Source organism: Leucopleurus acutus (genome assembly GCF_964270905.1).
Source record: "Leucopleurus acutus genome assembly, chromosome: 11".
Taxonomy (NCBI): domain Eukaryota; kingdom Metazoa; phylum Chordata; class Mammalia; order Artiodactyla; family Delphinidae; genus Leucopleurus; species Leucopleurus acutus.
Genome location: NC_139152.1, coordinates 98,321,151 through 98,343,793, shown reverse-complemented (window position 1 = coordinate 98,343,793; position 22,643 = coordinate 98,321,151). Strand labels below are relative to the sequence as shown.

General features: G+C 45.1%; 1 protein-coding gene across 1 annotated transcript in view; it reads left to right on the top strand.

The window, feature by feature from the left end:
* The window catches only part of EFCAB6 (EF-hand calcium binding domain 6), a gene marked incomplete at its 3' end in the record, with an annotated part of 172,103 nt that overhangs the window by 47,981 nt on the left and 101,479 nt on the right, over nt 1–22,643 (top strand). Inside the window, 2 exon segments of the mRNA XM_082850474.1 lie at nt 5,306–5,479; nt 7,310–7,478. Of these exon segments, the coding sequence (XP_082706600.1) occupies nt 5,306–5,479; nt 7,310–7,478 (343 nt within the window).

Sequence of the window (22,643 nt, the reverse complement as noted above, 5' to 3'; positions counted from 1 at the left end):
CAGTGATCTGGGAGATCACTGTGGGTGGAAATCCAGGGGAATCACAGCGATTCTCTCATTCCTTCCAACTGGAACGTTAAAAATCTTATTTATTGTTTTTCTTTACATTACATTGACTTAAAGTGACCTGAAACATAGTTGATAAAGATAAAGATTGCTCTGGCTCCGGTGAGGGGAGCAGACATAATGGGGAGAGAGGGAAAAAAGGGGCTTGAAAGGAGGGGGCGGCAGAGGACTGCAGGAGGCGACTGCTTTGGGATAGGTCTGGGCAGTAGAAGGACAGACCTGGTGACTCTGGACCGGGAGGCTGATGGCAGAGGAGGGAAAGGAGTCTGCAATGATGCCAGGGGCTGCTGGCCAGTGAGAGAACACAGAAGGAGTCAGCCAGTCGGGGTGAAAACACGGGAAAATCTCCAGGAGGCCGTGGGGCTCAGAGAGGAGTCTGGGCCGTGATGAGACTCCAGCGTCCTCACACCGACGGTTGGTTCATTCGTTCAGCAAGCATTTGTCCGGGATGGATGGGGGACCGTCTGAGGTGAGAGGGCTGCAGGTGGGACCTGGCAGAGCACCACCAGACAACCAGGACCCTGGCTGGTCCAGCAGCAAAGGAGGCCGAGAGGTTGGGGCAAGGGGACAGGAAGGGCGGTGCCTGGGGCTAACGGGGCAGGAGGAGGCCAGCCAGGTCCCACGTCGCACGGGAAGCAGGTGGGCTGAGCGGGGGCCAGGGCTGGGAGGGGCGGGTGGATCCCCCAGCAGGTGCCAGGGGTGCTTGTGGAGTGGAGGATGCAGTGCTGAGAAAGGGTTCACCTGCTTCACAGACAGGCTTCATGCTTGTCTGTGGGCTGGGAGGAGAAGTTAGTGGAAAGCCAGAGACTGGAGAGAAAAAGTGTTGATAGATGGAGCCAGGCCAGGAAGAGGGGCGGGCATGGGCGCTAACCTAGGAGTCCCGCCCTCCGGACTTCTGTTTCCTCGGTGCAGGGGGAGATGAGATCATCAGCTGAGGGGAAGGTTGGAGAAGGAATAGGAACCCTGGGAAACTGCAACTTCCAAGGGGCAAGAGAGGGGAACCTCTTGGGGGTCTCTGTTTACTTGTCCATAAAAAGGAAGATGTCGCCCAAACTTTGGGCATTCATGTTCTACCTGAGTACATTTTATTTTCTTTATATCAACTCCTCTTTTTCTGAAGTATATTAATTTTTTTAAAGGCTTTTTTTACCACCATACATGTAAAAACATCCTCACTTGCTATAAAGAGGTTACACTAAGACTGCATTTCATGAAAAAAATATGATTAAATCCTAATGAGATGCCTCTATCTGCCAAGGACCCTGAGCCTGACACTTGCTGTCGCTTTAAAATATAGGTTAATAAGTAGAAGGAAATACAAACTACGTTAGATATCACTTGAAGTAAAAGAATTGTAAGTTTGCAAACACGTTAAAAGATAGAGCAGGGAGGTAGAGAAACTGGTCCTCCCGTGTGTGCCTTGTGGGCGTGTAAATGATAAAGCCCCTTTGGAAGTCAGCTTGATGTAACAGGAACCGCCAGCCCCCCACCCCCACCGGTGGAGCTGCCCTTTATCTCTGCAGTTCTCCTACGAATACACACCGTGCGCTCACGTGGAGGTTCGGGGTGTGTTTGGACGGCCAGGGGCGTGCATTGGGGTGGGGGGGAAGGAAGCGAGGATGAGCCCCAGCTTCCAGCTTGAGCATCTGGGTACTCAGGATTGTCACCTGAGCTGGGGGGGTTTCAGGGCTGACAATCAGAAGTTCCATTTTGGACATGTTAACCTGGAGAGGAGATTGGTGACACCCCACCACCCAGAGTGACAGATCACTCTATTCACCTCCTTCTCCACCTCCCCTCCACCCCACCTCCCAGGTACTCTCTACGTGTCACCCGGCTCCATTTTTCATGGCTCTTGTCATTTGTTGATGTTTATTACCTGTGCCACCCACCAAGGATGTAAAGCACAGGGACTTTGTCTCTTCACTCCCGAAGTCCCGGTACCTAGCAGTGGAACCGTACCCGGCTCATGGACAGGGCATCTTAAGTGTCAAGCGACGGAATGAATGAATGAATGAATGAGTGAACTTAAGTGGATTGGTTGTGCGGGCAATTGGATATTTGGGATGGAAGCCCCCGTATTCTCTTCTCCATTACGTAGCCAGTCTTTGTCTAAACTGCAGAGACGATCACGTTAAAACCCTGCTTGAAGCATTTGGGTGTCCTCTTGCCATTAGGGAAATACCAGATGCTTTAACAGAGCGTGGCTTCCCAGCCCGCCAGGATCCTCAAACCTCTCCAGAGAGGCTTCCCTGGTGGCTCAGTGGTTAAGAATCCGCCTGGCAATGCAGGGGACACGGGTTCGAGACCTGGTCCAGGAAGATCCCACATGCCGTGGAGCAACTAAAGCCGTGTGCCACAACTGCTGAGCCCACGTGCCACAACTACTGAGCCCACGTGCCACAACTACTGAAGCCCGCACGCCTAGAGCCCGTGCTCTGCAACAAGAGAAGCCACCGCAATGAGAAGCGCACGCACCGCAACAAAGAGTAGCCCCCACTCGCCGCAACTAGAGAAAGCTCGCATGCAGCAACGAAGACCCAACGCAGCCAAAAGTAAATAAATAAAATAAATTAATTAATTAAAAAAAAGAAAAAAGCCTCCCCAGAGCTCGGGCTCTGCAGCCAGACTGCCTGGGTTCAGACCCCAGCTCGGCCCGAGCTAGCTGTGAACTCGGGCAAGTCCTGAGCCTCTTCCCTCCTGCAAATGTTACTTAGAGAGTTGTGGTCAGGACCAAATGAGGTAATAGGCATGAAGCCTCTCAGCCAGTCTCAAGCCCGTGGGAAGCTTTCGTGTGCGGCGGCTGTTCCTGCAGGTCCCAGCTCAGCTGGGCTGACTGGCTTCCTATTTCCTGAGAACACCAGGCTCTCTGTTGCCTCTGGGCTTTTCGGTGATCTGTTCCCTCGGTTCAGAATGAGCGTTTTCCCAGCCTCTTGCAGCTCCATGAGGCGGGCATTGCTTTGGTTTTCTCACAGTTGTGGCTATAATACTTAACACAGTGCTCATCACAGAGTATTACTGAAGCAATTATAACAATTGCTGGTACTTACTGAGCAAAGCGTAGTTTGGAGCTCATGCTCTGCCCGCTGGCTGCATGCATGTCATCATGATACTGTGATCCTGGTATCCCAGCTGTGGTTTATTGAGCACAGATACATGCAGCAGGCCAGCCCAGTGCTAACAGCTTTACGTGGATTCTCTTACGGAATTTTTACAGTACAGTAATCCTCTGAGGTGGGGACTTTCATTATGTGCATTTTATAGACAAGGAAACTGAAGCATAGAAAGGGTCACGTGCCCCAGGTTAGAGCTTCTCGACCCTTTGATGCTCCTAAAAGTTATCGAGGACCTCAGAGGGTTTCTGTTGTATGAAGTGTGTCTACCAGTACTTACTGTATGAGAAGCGAAAGCTGAGGCGTTTAACCTGTCATTGCAGAGGATGAGAGTGCACTTACTACTGTGTTCCCCTGTAGGCTCAGGAAAAACTTCGGGATTTCAAAATAAGGATTTATTGGATAATAAAGAGGTTACAGAAATTAGAGCAGGGATAAACAACACGAGCTCATAAGGAGCTAGTAAAGTGCTGTAAAGAAGCTGATCTGATAAAGACGCAGGCCTCCTAGAGCACGGACTTGAGGACACGGGGAGGGGGAAGGGTAAGCCGGGACGAGGCGAGAGAGTGGCATGGACACATACACACTACCAAGCGTAAGGTAGATAGCTAGTGGGAAGCAGCTGCATAGCACAGGGAGATCAGCTCGGTGCTTTGTGACCACCTGGAGGGGTGGGATAGGGAGGGTGGGGGGGAGGGAGATGCAGGAGGGAGGAGATGTGGGAACATATGTATAACTGATTCACTTTGTTATAAAGCAGAAACTGACACACCATTGTAAAGCAACTATACTCCAATAAAGATGTAAAAAAAAAAAAAAAAAAAAAGCTGAGCTGAGCTCTGAAAGCTCACTCCAGCTCCTCATGGAAACCCTACACGCTTCTGCAGCTTTAGACCATGTTAGTGAGCACAGCCCACACGAGCACACACTCCACCAGCGGTCGGAGCAAGGAATGATCACATGCCTTGCAGCCTCTGGAAGGTCCGCTGTACACGCACCAGAGACTCAGGGTGGAAGAGACCAATGACAGCGTGTATTCATGTGAAAAGAGTCGTGGCCTCACTGTGCCGGGGAAGTGTCCGTGGACCAGACCTCGTGAAGCCCGCCTTCAGTCATGGAGCCGATATCCAGACCCCGGGAGGCAGAATCCAGGGCTCACACCCACACCTACTGTGCTCTAAGCCTTGTGCATTTTAACGGATCTGTGGGAGTTTTTCTTGGGTCTCAGTCTTTACCAAGTTTGCAACAATGAGCACGTACAACGTTTATGACTAGAAAAATATTAACAAACAAAATGTTGGAAAAGAAAAAGATCCTGCCATATTAGTGGTTTCCTATGTTTTTCTCAAATATTTGCATATCCCCAAATTCCAATAAAGTACTTCCATAATTCCATACCAAATTTCTCACGAAATTTTTTCTTTATTTTACATTTATTATATCTTTATTGCAGTATTCTTACAGACAATAAACTACTCATATTTAAATAATACGATTTGAGGAAATCCATCATGTGTATATATCTCTGTGAACCCATCACACGCTGTCAATCCACATACCGAACTTCTTCATTCCCCCTGAAGCTTTCTTGTGCCCTTTTGCAATTCATCTCTTCCACCCACCTAGCACCATGTCACTACAGATGACTTTGCATCTTCTAGGATCTTCTATAAATGGAAGGCTACAAGATGTTCTCTTTTTTTGTTAGGCCTTATTCACCAAGCATAATGATTTTGTGGTTCACTCACGTTGTTGTGTGGTTCTTGGTCGTTGCCGAGTAGAATTCTGTTTCATGGCCTTACCCCACTTTGTGGATCCATTCACCTGTTGATGGACATTTGGTTTGTTTCCAGTTTTTGCTATTACAGATAAAGCCACATGTATTACATGTCTCTGTGTAGACGTACATTTGTATTCTTTCGGCTAAGCGCCTAGGGCTGGAACAGCTGGTTCCTCTGGTGAGTGGATATTCAGTTGCCAAAGCGTCTTTCAAAGTGGCTGCAGCATTTTGCATCCCACCAGCAGTGGGGGAGGGTCATAGTGACCCCCAACCTTGTGGCACTTGGTAGGGTCAGTCTTCTTTTAGCCATTCTAATGGGTGTGTTCTAATTAGTTTTGAAATTCAGACTCTGCAATAAGTTTCAGGATATTGCTTCAGGAAGACTCCTTTACAAGAAACTTTTGGCATGCCTAGGAATTAATGGCCCACCCACTGTCTCTCCAGTTCCTGTTCCAAAGGATCAGCTGTTAAATGAACATCTTCAAAAGGGGGAGCGGCAGCAGCCAGATCTTTCTGAGACGTAAAATAAAGCGAAATGAAAGCGTTCATTAAAACCACTGTGCCGGGCTTCCCTGGTGGCGCAGTGGTTAGGGGTCTGCCTGCCGATGCAGGGGACGCGGGTTCGTGCCCCGGTCCGGGAAGATCCCACATGCCGCGGAGCGGCTGGGCCCGTGAGCCATGGCCGCTGAGCCTGTGCGTCCGGAGCCTGTGCTCCGCAACGGGAGAGGCCACAACAGTGAGAGGCCCGCGTACCGCAAAAAAAACCAAACCGAAACAAACAAACAAAACCCCACTGTGCCTATTGCAGTGTAGATAGTTAATAAATATTTGTTGACTGAGTATTTAAATATTTTATGATTTAAATAAGAAAGAGGGCAAACTGTAAAAACAGTGATTAAAGTCAGGGAGTTTCAGAGCAAGCAGCAGAGATCTTAGGAATTACTGCATTGACATTAATTCTAGAATTGAAAGCACTGAGACCTACGAGATTTGGGGACTTACCTCGGGTTATTCACAAGCATGGTGCTCATCCTGCGGGAAGGACCCAGGACTTTCAACTCCCAGAGAACCCGCCTGCCTCTCAACTATTACGTACCTGCGTTCACACTCATTCTTCTCCAGAAACTTAGATTCCTTACCACTGTTTAATATTTATTGCAAAATATACTCGTTAAACTGGTTAACATTTTCTAACATGAATGATAGAATTATTTAAATGATTGCCAAATTGAATTGTAACAAAAAACATACTTAGTAAATCTATTAAAAGTCAGACTGATGAATATTCGAGCTCGTCTTCATTTTGAAAAATATAGGTTTCATCTAATGAAAAGATATTATTTTAACTTGCTTGTTCATAGCTTATAAAAAATCCATAAGGAGAGGTAAAATGTACAACTATTCAGCCAGCTTCACGTTGTCATATCCCCTTTAAAAACTTCTTAAGTGTAGAGCGATGGGAATATTTTAATGCTATGCTAATGAAATTTGAATATCTGGGCACTTCAGTAGTACCTGCTTTATGAGTGGGCAGAAAGATGGTATTTTAAGAGAAAGGTTAAATATTCTCTGATGAGATATGTCTGCCTCCTAAAAACCAGTGAAAGAAGTAACAGCAATTAAGCATTTCATACAGTGTGGGCATTCCTGGAGAGCTCCTAAAGCCGACAGAAGCAGCAGGAAAGGAGTAGAACTCTGTTCTCCAGGACTATCTCATGGTTGTCTAAACGGGGTCCAGGAGACTTCTGGAGAGCTGAAGAATAATTATCCTTCAATGACACGTACATTCTCACGCTCAGACCCAGAGCACATCACGTAAGATCTGTCTTTTATAAATTAAGTTGATTTTGTGAATCAGCTTGGTTTAATTGTGGACGTCCCTTCCTTCCCACGGCTGTTTGATGACCTCTTTGATCTAGTTACCACAAAACAGCCTATTTAATGTAAGGCCTATAATAGGCTCCGACTTTTCATTTTCCCAGTTCACAAAAATATCTTTTTTCGGCCATGTCTTCCCAGTCACACACCACATTCAGCCAGCTCAAAGCACAGCTGAAAATCTTAGCACAAGGATGACAGCAGCCCCTTCTCTGAAGCTCCCCACCCTGGCCTGCTGCCACGTGGTGGCATCTCAGGGAGAGCTTTACCTGACACAGTGCTGCTGGCCTGTCTCTGAACCTGCAAGCCATGGGTGTGTAAGAAGTCCCCAGGTCACTCCATCGACCTCAGCATCTCTTTCCTTCTTTGTGAAAAGGGGATGGTAAACCCCTTGTTGTCCTGGGTTGAACCGTACATGGGTGAGGTCTATAGGAAGTGTGTTGCTACATCTGTTGCCTGCTTGTGATTTTAGAGCCAAGCCCACTGAGAGTAAAAGTGCTGTGACCGAGAATATGACGAAGGATGTGGCTATTGAAAAACTCAAAAACTGTATACGGCAGCCGTACCCAGCATTCAGAAAACGATTTCTGGACTTCAGCAAGGAGCCTAATGGCAAGATGAATGTGCATGACTTCAAGAAGGTAGGAGAATGGGTTTCTTTGTGTTTCTGTGTTTCCTCCTTTCCTGAAGAAGTTCAGCCGTTTTCTTATATGAACATGCTTTAAAGGATAGACATTAAGTGTTTTCGTTGAGGGTTTATTCCAGGGCAAAGCAGATTCATTTCTAGGCATCTTTCAACAATTGAAAAGGATTCTTCTGGCCAAAAATGTCTTTGGCAACTTTCTCAGAGCATGCTTTTGTTATGGATGTGGCCGGCTTTTGATAGTTAAACTTTCCAAGCACAGCGTTCATTGTTGCATTCTTTGGCCATCCGCTGAGTACCTGTCTCCCTGCGTGTGGTGGGGCAGCATGCAGGCGGGAGCAAAGCTGCTCGGGGCCCCCATCCCTGCCAGTAAGGGGTCCCCGCCATGCTGTGATAACAGAGCTGTGGTTTGTTCCTCCAGAAAGTGGGGAAAAAACCTGGCAGGGAAAATGCGAGGCTCAGAGTGCTGATTTGCATGTGCTTGTGGGAACTGGCGAGGTTCTGCCAGAAAGGACTCCGTTTGAAGGGTTCTGCATAGACTTCTCAGGAACTAATTTAAATGATTGCTTAAAATTCCTATTATGGTCCCTCTAGCTAATCATCTTCAGCTATTTTTAAGGGGAGCATTGCAGCTAATAGGTAGCAGTGTCCGTGTGGACAAATTTAGAAGAAGGCAGTGAAATGTATTTCCAAGAAGAGAACAATTATATTAGTAGCTACAATTATCTAGCGCCTGCCCCCATGCCAGGCGCTGTATTAGCCTCTTTCCTATCTCATTTCCAAGCCTCCTGACGGCGGCCGCGTGGAGGATGGATGGATGAGGGAGCCGGCTGGAGGCACAGGGATGGGATTAGATGGCTGTCGAAACAGTCCAGACCTCCCCTTCCCCACACAAAATACACCAAGTGGAGGATCTGATGTTTGCGAGCATACGGGGCATGGTGAGGAGAAAGGGGGGTAATGGGTAAGGGAGAGGAAAGACTCAAGGATGCTTCCTAGATTTCGGTTTGGGGGACCAGGGCTGATAATTAGTCACTGCGAACTCCGATGGGGGCAACTTCAGTGGGGTTAGGGTGCTAAATGGACGGGAATCATGGAACTCTCCCAGGGCGCCTGGTCCTAGACTCAAGCCCCGAGCCACCTGGCAGCGGTCCTGGCCCCGACTCACAACAGTCTCGAATGACCACGGCGCTCAGCGGTCTTGATTCACAGAGTCAGTTCACAGGTTCACAGGAAATCAGGCATCAACGCGTCTGCCTCTGACTTTCCAGAGGGGGAAAGCGGCTGCCTTCGAGAAGGGCCGTAGGTGGCAGCAAAGCTGGGACTGACACCCGCGACTCTGAGGCCAGCTTCTCACCTGCTCACCTGAGAGCACCTTTAGGTCCGTCAGCTGAGCCGAGCGGTTTCCACCTTAGGCTTCGTCGGCCGTCGATGAGCCAGGGGCTCCCTCGTTCACGTGGCTAGTTCCTGCCCCAGAGCACTCTCCCGAAAGTTCGGCCAGCAGCCGCTCCGTTCTCAGCCTGGGGCAGCCTCTTCGCCAGTGGTTCAGGCCTGGAGTCTCGGAGTCCTCCCTGATTGTCCTCTTTCTCTCACACCCACGTCCAGCGCATCACCCGCGCCTGTCGGCCCCTTGAACTCGCCCCAGGATACAGCACCTGCTCGCCAGCCCCGCTCCCAGCCAGCCGCCCTCTCCCGGGCTGTTACAGCGGCCCCCCCCACCCTCCCCTGCTCCTGCCTTGCTCGCTACAGCTTAGTCGCAGCTCAGCCGCCCGGGGGACCCTCCAACAAGTCAGTGAGAGCGGGCCACGCCTGCTCGGGACCCTCCAATGGCTCCCCCCATCACTCGTATAAAAACCAGAGTCCTAGAAGGCCCACGACCCAGCCACCCATCACCTCTCTGACCCCAACTCCCACCGCCCCCCTTGTCCGTACGCTGCAGCCACACCGGCCTCCTGCTCTCCCCTCACCACCTGCCAGCCTTGGTCCGAGCCGGACGTCCCCGTGGTGAGCACGGCCTGACCTCCACCCCCGTGACCTCCTTTACCCTATTTCTCTTTTCACGGCGCTGTCACCAACTGCCACCCACATTGTACTTACAGTTCTTTAGTTCATTTCTTTATTTCGCTTGTTTGCTTGTCCTCCTCCATTAAGACGTATGCTCCAAAGGTAGACATTGTTATCTCTTTTGGACAATGATGCATCCCAAGTGTCTGGCACATAGTAGGGCCCAGCAAGCGTTTGCTGAATGAACGGATGAACTTGATGAACTTGAGTAACTAGAATCCCCAGCGGGCCCTGAATGGACTCAGGTGGCAACCTAAGGAGTGAGAGAAGCAGGTGTTTCAGAAGCCCGTTGGAATCCCTGAACGTGAAGCCGGTTCCCGTACCTCTCTGTGGCAAACCCACCCTAGCTCCCGTCTCTGCCCCCGACTGTCTCTGCATTCCAGCCGACCTGAGGGGCAGCCACAGGAATGGTCGTTCTGCCCTTGCTTCATGGTGGAGCCTCCCTGTTTCCTGGCTTTCCCGAGATGTGCCAGTGGTGGGGAAAGGAAACAGAAGCCACTAGAGGACCGAGATGCAGGGGAAGAGGTTTGTCGTCATTTCAAGAGACTAACAGTCAGTGCCCTGTGAACACAGCTAGGCAAATGGTCTACTGGTTTCCCTTCTAGTGACTTGTTAGGTTTAACCTTTGGAAACATCCTGTCGTGACCAACCATTTAACTTGAAGATCAATAACCGTGGGGTGATTATAAACAGTCTACTAGGGACCCAGATTTCAACTCTATAAGCTGATAACCTCAAAGCATTGTATAAATGTTTTCATTGTTAAATGAATTATTTATAGATCAGAGTGACTCTACTACTGGTGAAGTCAGAGCTGGAATAATCATGGACTTCTACCGTAGAAAGAAACAAGAATTTAGATTAGACGTAAAGCAGGGCATCCAGAGGTTAAAGGTTTCCAACTTCAGTGGCAAAAGGAAACCTTTGAAGCCGCCTCCTTTAGAGAGCTTTAAGTATAAATGATGACGATAGTTCCGCAATGGTAATAACAGCAGTAATAATAACCACGATGGCAACGCCAACCATGGTAACGCCAACCATGGTAACGCCAACCATGATAACGCCAACCACGGTAATGCCAACCACGGTAACGCCAACCACGGTAACGCCAACCACGGTAACGCCAACCATGGTAACGCCAACCTTGGTAATGCCAACCATGGTAACGCCAACCTTGGTAACGCCAACCATGATAACGCCAACCATGGTAACGCCAACCATGGTAACGCCAACCATGGTAACGCCAACCATGATAACGCCAACCATGGTAACGCCAACCACGGTAACGCCAACCACGATAAGGCCAACCATGCCAACCACGATAACGCCAACCACGATAACGCCAACCACGGTAACGCCAACCACGGTAACGCCAACCACGGTAACGCCAACCACGGTAACGCCAACCACGATAACGCCAACCTTGGTAACGCCAACCATGGTAACGCCAACCATGGTAATGCCAACCATGATAACGCCAACCATGGTAACGCCAACCATCATGGGAACAGTGACGCTCATGGTGCTGGCCCTCACTACACGCAGCATTCGCTGACCCACCAACGTGCAGGCACTGGGGAAGTTGCTTCACATACTTCATTTATAATCCTCGTAGGAGCCCCGTGAGGTATAGATCACACTATGCACATTTCACAGATGAGGAGACCAAAGCTTAGGAGTTAAGATTGTGGCTCAGCGTTGTTCAGCTGGTAAGCCATTCAGGCACTTGGATTTGAATCCACGCTGGTCTGTATCAGCCTCAGACCCTTGCTAGGTGTGACACCGGCTTGGTGGGTGTAATACAGGCTAGCTGGGTATAATTGATGGCAGCTTTGAGGTTGGATCTAGCCTCAGAGTTTGGTGGGAAGGACTTTGCTTTCAATAACAATGCCCCTTCACTTCTTCCTACCATTTCGGTTGTGGAGAGGCAACGTTCTTGCCCTTCTGTTCTCCCAAATCTCTATCTCACCAGTTAGTACTGCAGTGGCTGCAGAGTGTCATGCCCGGGGAATTGGGAGTGAAGATCTAAGTCCCATGTACCTGCTCGCCCAATTCTGTGTCCATGCACTTGTTCATCGTTTGAACATAGGCACCGCTTGGCCGTTGGCCTGCATACCTTGCACTCTAAATGAGAAGTGCTAATTATTTATTCTCACCAGCCATCGCCTTCCCTGTGGCGGGGGCAGGAAGTGATTGGCTACACAGGCTGTATGAGGGAGAGCCGTAAGAATAGAATCCAGAGCCCGGCACGGGCTTCCAGGTCAGTGAGTCCACAAGTCCCTGCGTTGCCGTTGCTGAGACCCTGTTACTGGTTTTCACCCCCATGGTCAGGAAGTTTTTGTCTGCTATACAAATTCTATTTGTTAACTAATAATTGATCTTTCCCCTATTTCTCTCTTGAGTGTGAGAGATCTCAGAGGTTCTGGTTAGTGTGGGGGTAACCAGGGACACCACACTGAGTTGACAGCCCTGGCAGAGGAGTGGGGTTTTCATGAACTCAGTTGTGGTTTTCATGAACTCAGTGTGCTTTTCATGGTTAAGTGTACAATTCCCACTGGTGGAGGGGAAAGGAATTTCTGGAACTGTACTAGACCTGGCCTGCGTACTTTGCATCATACATTAAACCAGCATTCACAACAACCCTGTAACACATATTCTTTCTCCCAGGAAATCCCCCTCTCCCAGTTCACTGCTCTGACCACTGCACTGCAAAGCCTGTGACTATCACGCATTTTTTAATGTGTCAGTTTATTTAAATAATGAGTCAAGAACTGGTAATGTGGCAAGAAAACTGTTTTTGAGTTTTAAGGTAATCTAGAATCTTTATATTCCTTCTCTAGATACATTCTCTTCCCCTTTCCCTGTCCTTCATTTGACGAATTAGCAGGAAACCCCCAAAACAGTGGCTTAAATTGAAAAAGTAGCTGTTTTTTTTCCTATAACAACAAGTCCAGAGGTTGTTGGTACTGGGCCAGTGCAGCAGCTCTACAGTGTCTTCAGAGACCCAGGTTGCTTCTAGCTTTTTACTCTTCCGGTCTTATCCTCAAGTATGCAAGATAGCTGCTGGAACACCAGCCATCACACACATGTTTCAGGCATAAAGAAAGGGAAAAGGGAAGGGCAAAAGGCTTGAGCCATAGAAGTCTTTCCTTTTTAATGGGCTTTCTTGGAAGCTCCTCCCACTTACATTTTATTGTAATGTATTGTAAGCTTCCACCTGTATTTTATTGACCAGGACTGTGTTATATGGCCATACTGATCTATAGAGAAGAATGGGAAATAGTATAAATACAAATGTATATATATAATTTTTTGGCTGGTCACACTACAGAAAAAGCAAGGTTCTGTCCCTATGGGAGAAGGAGAGAATATGTATTAGGCAGGCAAGTACAACAGTCTCTGCTATCCTTCCCCTCAGTAAACATTTTGAGGGTGCCTGTTGCATACTTGGAATAGGACTAAGCCACATGGGGAACATGGATAAAGCAGGAGTTTCATTGCTTGGGACTAGTGACCCATGGGAAACATAAAATGACTAAACACCCAAGGACACATAAGTCAAGATTAGCCTAATTGTGTAATTAGACTAACTAAACTGTTCCATTCATTAGGAATTTGAGGGCAGCTTTACAATTCCAGTTCCCTGTAATTGGCTGTTCCTAATGGGAAACTGTTATTCTTCATACTCAGTAAATACACTGAACATTGTTTAGCTCACTGTTATTCTTAGTCCTATTTCTGGCATCCCAGCAGAGGCCTCTGGAGACAGATACGGGCTGCAGAGCTCATCAGCTAACACAAACAGAGCCCCTGAGACGTGGGTAAGGGAAGCAGGAGTCTCTAATGGCCCAGCCCAGCATCCCAGGTCCTTAGCAGCCTCAGCCCCTTGCTTCTGCACCTGCTTGAAGGCAAGGGCATCTCACCTTGCCTCGTAGGAGGTGAGCTTTCCTTCCTCCTTCCAGCAGACCACCTTATGCCCTCTGGGTGCTGGTCAAACTCACACATCTGGGGAACTGGCACCTTCCCCACCCTCTACCATCAGTTCCTAATCCCACGCAGTCTTACTCACCTAGGGACAGGGACCCCGATGTAGACCAAGCCCCACAAACACCCTTGAGCATCTCATAGCTGTTCCTTACAGCGTCCTAATCTTGCAGATGTCTTAAGGGGGTGACCAGTTGTGTGTTCGAGGTCCCTCACGTCTTCATTTTTGTTGGTCCAAGCTCCACACAACCATCAAAAGTCTATATTTATTTCTGCATCTTCCGGCAACAACTCTCGGACAGAGGCTAAAACTGGACTCTCTCGGCATCTGGCTGCACCCAAGCTGGCCAGTTCCTCCAGGGCAGGGGCAGTTGCAGACCCTCAATGTCAGTTGGCCATACCTCTAGGGCTTCGTTTTTGCCTCTGTGTTCTCACGGCCTTCCTCCCAGGCGTGCCTTTGTCTCCTAAGTACCACTGTGTGGGGACTTGCATCTTGCTTTTGAAAGTTTTCAGTTTAGGTCCTTAGACTCCAGCCCTGAGCAGCTCCAGAGGTCAGCACATGTCCAGAAGGGGAAGCCAGCCATGCTTTAGGCCTGCCCCTCACATCTCCGAGCTTGCCACCCCAGCACCACATAACTAGCTCTGCTGGAGGGGCCCTCTGCTGGGCCCAAGCCTATTTCTTAGTCCAAAGTCCACTCCCAGCATCATCAGCTGTTCCCAGGGAAAATGCAATTGCATAGCCTCGGTTTGCCTCTGAAGGGTCGGTCCTTCCCCCCTTGGAATTTTGGTCTCTTTAAACGTCACGTCTCTCGTGGCTTTCTGATGCCTTTTTATTATTTTTAATTGATTGAGCTTTTCTCGTTCCTTTCATTGGGAATATTTGCTTGCTGTGAATTACTGCATCCTATCCAAAAGCAGAAGTTGAGGTCTGTCATTTTTGTCTTTTCAAAGTAACAACTTTACTTTTATTGTTATTTTTCTCTTGTGTATTTGTTTTATATTTCTTTATTTCTGCTGTTACCTCCATTGTTTTCCTCCTTCTACCTGACTGGGATTTAATTTGCTTTTCTTTTTCTAATTTCTTGAGATGCAGTGTTAGATCATTGCTTTTCAGCCTTTAGTTCTCTAATGTATGAATTGATGGCTATCCATTGCCCTTTAGGTGCAGGCTTAGCCACATCATACAAGTTTCAGTTTATCATATTTTCATTGTCATTCAGTTCAAAATATTTTACAGTTTCCCTTGTGATTTCTTCTTTTTTCCAATGGCTTACTGTTTAATTTCTACACAGTTGGGATTTTCTAGTTTACCTTTTATTATTGATTTGGAAGTTGATTCCATTGTGAAGTCTAAATGACTTCAGCTGATCCTTCAAAATATATTGAGGCTTGGATTATGACCCAACATAGAGACAATTTTGGTAAAAGTTTCAGATGCACTTGCAAAGAATGTGTGCTCCATCATGGGCCTTCAGTTTTCTACGTATGTATATTAGGTTGGTTTTATCCATTGTGTTTTCAGAACTTCTATATTCTTATCAAAGTTCTGCCTGCCCATCCCCTCAGCTGTTGAGAGAAGTGTGTTGAAGTCTGTCATCTGACTGGGGATTTGTCTAGTGAGATTCTTTTCAATTCTGTGGATTGTTGCCTTATTCACGTTGAAGCTAAGTTGTCGGGTACACATAGACTTAGAAATGCTGAAACTTCCTGTGAATTGTCTCCTTTTCATATGACATGCCTTCTTGATGCAGAGTAATGCTTCTTCCCTTCAAGTCTATTTTTGTCTGATAATAATATAGTTACTTCAGCTTTCTTTTGATTTGCGTTAGCATAGTATATCTATTTCTATCTTTTTACTTCAGACTTTCTGGGTACTTACATTTAAAGTAAGTCTCATGTGGACAGGATATAGCTGATATTTTAAAAGATAAAGTGTGACAGTCTTAGTCTTCTACTTGGAGTATTCAGTCCATTTTATATTTAATTACTGATATAGTTGATTTTATCATCTTAATTCTATCATCTTAATTCTTTTTTACTCAGCTGTCTCATGACCTTTCTTTTTCTGTCCTTTCTTGCCTTCTTTTAGATTATTTAACTATTTCTACCATTCTGTTTTCCCCCTCTATCAGCTTATTGGTGAATACATTCCTCCGTCAGTCTTTAGCGGCTGCCCTGGAGATTGCAACATGCATCCTTGTCATACTGTATGTAGTTAAAGAGAAATTATGTTTACCACTTCTCTAGCAATGCTAGATATAAAAATACCTTAATTTCATTTATCCCTTTCTATCTTTTACATTATTTTTGTCATGCATTTAAATTCTACATCTATGCTAAATCCCACAAGACTATTTTTTTATGGTAAATAAGATGTCATATGTATCTACATATTTACCCTTGTTGTCATTCTTTCTGTCTTACATTTTTGTGTATTTGCACCTGGACTAATTTTTACTCTGCCTGAAGACTTACCCTTTGTCCTTCTTTTAACGCAAATGTACTGGCAACTAACTCCCTGGGTTTCCATAGTTTATTCAGATTTCCTTAGTTTTAACGTCACATCGTTTTTCTGTCCAGGATTCCATTCAGGATCCCACATTACATTTCATCATCATGTCTCCGTAGGCTCCTCCTGGCTGTGACAATTTCTCAGACTTTTCTTGCTTTTGGCGACCTTGACAGTTTTGAGGAGTACTGCTCAGATATTTTGTAGAATGTACCTCTATCGGGATTTGTCTGATATTTTTCTCATGATTAGACTGGAGCAATGCTTTGGGGAGGAAGACCACAGAGATAAAGTGCCCTTCTCATCACATCACATCAGGCAGAGACTGTCAACATGACTTATACTGTTGATGTTGACCTCGGTCACCTGGCTGAGGTGATCACCAGGCTTCTCCTCTATAAACTTAATTTTTTTTTTTTTCCTCTTTCTCTTTTTCCATACTGCACTCTTTGGAAAAAAAAGTCACTGTGTACAGCCCACAGTTAAGGAGTGGGGAATTATTATGCTCCACCTCTTTAAGGGCAGGATATCTACATAAATTATTTGGAATTCTTCTGCAAGGGAGACTTGTCTCTTCTCTCCCATTTATGAATTTATTCAATTATTTCTTTATATCAGTATGGACTCATGCCTCATTTTCCTTCAAATGTCTATATGATCCTCAATACTGTATTCGTTTTCACTCCTGATATTGGTGATTTTTAATCTTTTCTCTTTGCTCCTTGAATAGTCTAACTAGAGACATCACTTTTATTGCTCTGTTTATCAAATAAGCTGTGGTTTCACTGATTATTTTATATTGTTTGTCCATGTTTTAGTTCATTGTTTTCTGCTCTTATCTTTATTATTTCTTTTTTTTTAACATCTTTATTGGAGTATAATTGCTTTACAATGGTGTGTTAGTTTCTGCTGTATAACAAAGTGAATCAGCTATACATATACATATATCCCCATATCTCCTCCCTCTTGCATCTCCCTCCCACCCTCCCTATCCCACCGCTCTAGGTGGTCACAAAGCACTGAGCTGATCTCCCTGTGCTATGCAGCTGCTTCCCACTAGCTATCTATTTCACATTTGGTAGTGTATATGTGTCCATGCCACTCTCTCATTTCGTCCCAGCTTACCCTTCCTCCTCCCCGTGTCCTCAAGTCCATTCTCTATGTCTGTGTCTTTATTCCTGTCCTGCCCCTAGGTTCATCAGAACCATTTTTTTGTTTGTTTTTTTTTAGATTCCATATATATGTATTAGCATACAGTATTTGTTTTTCTCTTTCTGACTTACTTCACTCTGTATGACAGACTCTGGGTCCATCCACCTCACTGCAAATAACTGAATTTCATTTCTTTTTATGGTTGAATAATATTCCATTGTATATATGTGCCACATCTTCTTTACCCATTCATCTGTCAGTGGATACTTAAGTTGCTTCCATGTCCTGGCTATTGTAAATAGTGCTGCATTGAACATTGTGTTACATGACTCCTTTTGAATTATGGTTTTCTCAGGGTATATGCCCAGTAGTGGGATTGTTGGGTTGTATGGGAGTTCTATTTTTAGTTTTTTAAGGAACCTCCATAATGTTCTCCATAGTGGCTGTATCAATTTACATTCCCACCAACAGTGCAAGAGGGTTCCCTTATCTGCACACCCTCTCCAGCATATGTTGTTTGTAGATTTTTTGATGATGGCATTTCTGACTGGTGTGAGGTGATACCTCATTGTTGTTTTGTTCTGGATTTCTCTGATGATTAGTGATGTTGAGCATCCTTTCATGTGTTTGTTGGCAATCTGTATATCTTCTTTGGAGAAATGTCTGTTTAGGTCTTCTGCCCATTTTTGGATTGGGTTGTTTGTTTTTTTGTTATTGAGCTGCATGAGCTGCTTGTAAATTTTGGAGATTAATCCTTTGTCAGTTGCTTCATTTGCAAATATTTTCTCCCATTCTGAGGATTGTCTTTTCGTCTTGTTTATGGTTTCCTTTGCTGTGCAAAAGCTTTTAAGTTTCATTAGGTCCCATTTGTTTATTTTTGTTTTTATTTCCATTTCTTTAGGAGGTGGGTCCAAAAGGATCTTGCTGTGTTATATGTGATAGAGTGTTCCGCCTATGTTTTCCTCTAAGAGTTTTATAAAGTGTCTGGCCTTACATTTAGGTCTTTAATCCACTTTGAGCTTATTTTTGTGTATGGTGTTAGGGAGTGTTCTAATTTCATTCTTTTACATGTAGCTGCCCAGTTGTTCCAGCACCGCTTATTGAAGAGGCTGTCTTTTCTCCATTGTATATTCTTGCCTCCTTTATCAAAATAAAGTGACCATATGTGCATGGGTTTATCTCTGGGCTTTCTATCCTGTTCCATTGAGCTATATTTCTGTTTTTGTGCCAGTACCATACTGTCTTGATTACTGTAGCTTTGTAGTATAGTCTGAGGTCCAGGAGCCTGATTCCTCAATCTCCGTTTTTCTTTCTCAAGATTGCTTTGGTTATTCGGGGTCTTTTGTGTTTCCATACAAATTGTGAAATTTTTGTTCTAGTTCTGTGAAAAATGCCACTGGTAGTTTGATAGGGATTGCATTGAATCTGTAGATTGCTTTGGGCAGTATAGTCATTTTCACAATGTTGATTCTTCCCATCCAAGAACATGGTACTCCATCTGTTTGTATCACCTTTAATTTCTTTCATCAGTGTCTTATAGTTTTCTGCATACAGGTCTTTTGTCTCCTTAGGTAGGTTTATTCCTAGGTATTTTATTCTTTTTGTTGCAATGGTAAATGGGAGTGTTTCCTTAATTTCTCTTTCAGATTTTTCATCATTACTGTATAGGAATGCAAGAGATTTCTGTGCATTAATTTTGTATCCTGCTACTTTACCAACTTCATTGATTAGCTCTAGTAGTTTTCTGGTAGCATCTTTAGGATTCTCTATGTGTAGTATCATGTAATCTGCAAACAGTGACAGTTCTACTGCTTTTCCAATTTGGATTCCTTTTATTTCTTTTTCTTCTCTGATTGCTGTGGCCAAAACTTCCAAAACTATGTTGAATAATAGTGGTGAGAGTAGACAACCTTGTCTTGTTCCTGATCTTAGAGGAAATGCTTTCAGTTTTTCACCATTGAGAATGATGTTTGCTGTGGGTTTGTTGTATATGGCCTTTATTATGTTGAGGTAGTTTTCCTCTACGCCCACTTTCTGGAGGGTTTTTATCATAAATGGGTGTTGAATTTTGTCAAAAGCTTTTTCTGCATCTATTGAGATGATCATATGGTTTTTCTTCTTCAATTTGTTAATACGGTGTATCACATTGATTGATTTGCGTATATTGAAGAATCCTTGCATCCCTGGGATAAATCCCACTTGATCATGGTGTATGATCCTTTTAATGTGTTGTTGGATTCTGTTTGCTAGTATTTTGTTGAGAATTTTTGTATCTGTGTTCATCAGTGATATTGGCCTATAGTTTTCTTTTTTTGTGACATCTTTGTCTGGTTTTGTTATCAGGGTGACGGTGGCCTCGTAGAATGAGTTTGGGAGTGTTCCTCCCTCTGCTATATTTTGGAAGAGTTTGAGAAGGATAGGTGTTAGCTCTTCTCTAAATGTTTGATAGAATTCGCCTGTGAAGCCATCTGGTCCTGGGCTTTTGTTTGTTGGAAGATTTTTAATCACAGTCTCAATTTCAGTGCTCCTGATTGGTCTGTTTATATTTTCTATTTCTTCCTGGTTCAGTCTTGGAAAATTATTTCTTTTCTTCTACTTATTTCCTTCTACTTTTTCTGTAATTTGTCTGACACCAGGGGATCTTCCTTAGAATGTTCACCTTGTGAACCTGGTGGTAAAATCCAGGAGAGTGTGCCCACCTCTGCGACTGGGCCCCCAGGAGTTTCTCATTCTCAAGCTAATCCTCACTCAGCTTCCAGCACTTTGTCAGAATCACCACTCAAGTGTTCCTTCCAGTTTGTGGCCACAGTGGTTTCTGCTCCAGGTAAGCTGATGTTGGCCATGATTCTCTGTGTACATCTGTCCCTCTAGATTTCAAATTTCTCTGATGGTTCTAAGAAAAGCCATTGATTTTTCATTTGTTCAACTTTTTTCTTGTTGTAAGGATGGATGTGATTACTTCAAAGCTCTTTACATGTTGAACCTGAAAGCAGAATTCCACTCTTACTTTGTGAAGATGTTTTAGCCGGGAGTAGCATTTTACGTTGGCAGTTATCTTCTCCCAGCATTTTAAAGATATCACTGCATTGTCTCCTGGCTTCTGTCAGTTCTGCTGTTAAATAAGCCACCAGTCTTATTGTTGCTTGTTTGAATGTAGTGTGTCTTTTTCTCTCTGGAAGCTTCTGAGATTTTCCCTTTGTCTTTGGATTTCATCCATTTTAGAAATGTGTCTAAGGGTGCTTGTCTTTGTATGCATCCTGCTGGGGTTTACAGTTCTTCTTGAATCTGTAAGTTGTTGTGTTTAATCAAAAATTTTTGTGAAAAATTCTCAGCCATTATCTCTTCTCCTTTTGCTTATGCCGCGTTCTCTCTGTTACTCTTGGATTCCAATTGTGTATGTTAGTCCTGGTCACAATATCCCATGGGTCTCTTTCATTCTTTTATGTATTTTCCACTATTTCTCTCTCAGTGCTTCAGTCCCATTGACCTGTCTTCCAGTTCATTAATCCTCTGTTCTGCTTTTTCCAATCTGTGGTTTTATTCATATAGTTCTTAATTTTAGTATTTTTTTCAGTTCTGGGATGTTCATTTGGTTTAAAATATATTCCATACCTGTGTCTTTACTTCTGTTGTCTCAAAATATTCCTGAATTTTTAAAAACGTATTTGTAGCCATTTAAAATCTTTTTCCTGCTAACTCCAGTATGGGGATCACCTGTAGAACTTTTTCTATTGTCTGTTTTTCCCCTTGATTTAGGGTCACATGGTCCCGGCTCTTGGCATGCTGGACAGATTTTCATTGAATGTCAGATATTGTGTTAAGAAAATTGAGAGGCTCTAGATAATGGGTCACCCTTTCCTTTGCTTGTCAGATAGAATGGGGACTGATGACCTTAATCCAGTTAGGGAATGAATCAATTTGAGGCTGGATTGCAGTTTTTCAAGGCTCCAATTGCCTTTTTTTTTTTTTAAACTCCTTTTTAGGGTATAGTCATCAAAGTTTTTTTTTTTTTTTTTTTTTTTTTTTTGGTACACGGGCCTCTCACTGTTGTGGCCTCTCCCGTCGCGGAGCACGGGCTCCGGACGCGCAGGCTCAGCGGCCATGGCTCACGGGGCCCAGCCGCTCCGCGGCATGTGGGATCCTCCCGGACCGGGGCACGGACCCGTGTGCCCTGCATCGGCAGGCGGACCCCCAACCACTGCGCCACCAGGGAAGCCCTAGTCATCAAAGTTTTTAACTCAGAGTGTGGGTTATTTTCTGAGCCATCACCCCTGAGAAGTCCTGAACTCCATCTAACCTTAGTTTCCTCAGGACCCAAAAAGGTGATCAAAACACAAAAAATCTCTTCAGCTCTTCTGGTCTTTCTGCCTTGATTCCTCAGTCTTCTGCCCCACATGGCTTCTGAATTCAGCAAGTATCAGGGAAAAACTGGCAGTGTCGTGGTTGGTTCTCTGTTTTCCCTTCTTGCCAGGAACCTGACCATTCAAGTCTCTAATTTTGGTCTTTGTGGCCCCATGAGCGCCACTTGTGTCTCTATCAGCTGGTAGTGACTGTCTGCCTGGGCCAGCAGCCCCCGTCCTGAGCCCTGGCCCTGCTCCCAGAATGGGTCCATGACCTACTTTTCCTCTGAGTACTGAGGTCCCTCTTTGCTCAGACTTGTGTCCCTTTGAGTCCTGGTTGTCTCAGCAGCTATCTATATGTCAAACAGATGTTTTGCTGTATTTTATCTGGCTTTTCTGTTTTTTCTCAGTAGAAGCAAAGGTCTGCAAGCTGAACACCAGCCCTTCCCTTTTTGATGGGCATTCACTTCTTTTTCTCTTTTATTTTTCCTCTTTAAACAATTGTTCTTTATGTATCTCTACGTACTGGTGCTTTCATCTCTATGGAATGGATTCCCAGGAGTAGGTGCTTGGTCTAAGATAATATATTTTTTAATGTTAACACATGTTGTCTGTGTGCTTTTTTAAAAAAAAAACTATAGAATTTCATATTTCTAACAGCTGTGTGTGAGAGTATCTTTTTCTCTAACCCCTGTTATATAGCATTATAGCTCTTTTTAATTTTTGCTGGTCTGATAGTTTTAAAATGATACCTCAGTTTAAATTTAATTTGCATTTATTTCCCTGACAACTAGTGAGCGTATGTTTTGTTTCGGTTTTTTGCCATGAGGATTTGTTCTTTTGCAAGTTGCCTATTTACATCCTTTGCCTTCTTGTTAACTTATAAGAGGTTTAGACATCATTATTTATCCCTGTCTTCCTAAGAAGCCCGGGCCTCCCACTTTACCCCCATCCTCTAGATTGTCACTGCGGGGACTTTCTCCCCAAATGGCTCTGTATCCCTTAACCTGACCTCAGCCTTTCCCCTCCCAGCTGCCACAGCTCTTCTTTGACACTGTCCCGTTTGCATCAACTCCAGCCTGGTTCTCTCCCTGGGGCACTGCTTCCCTGCAGC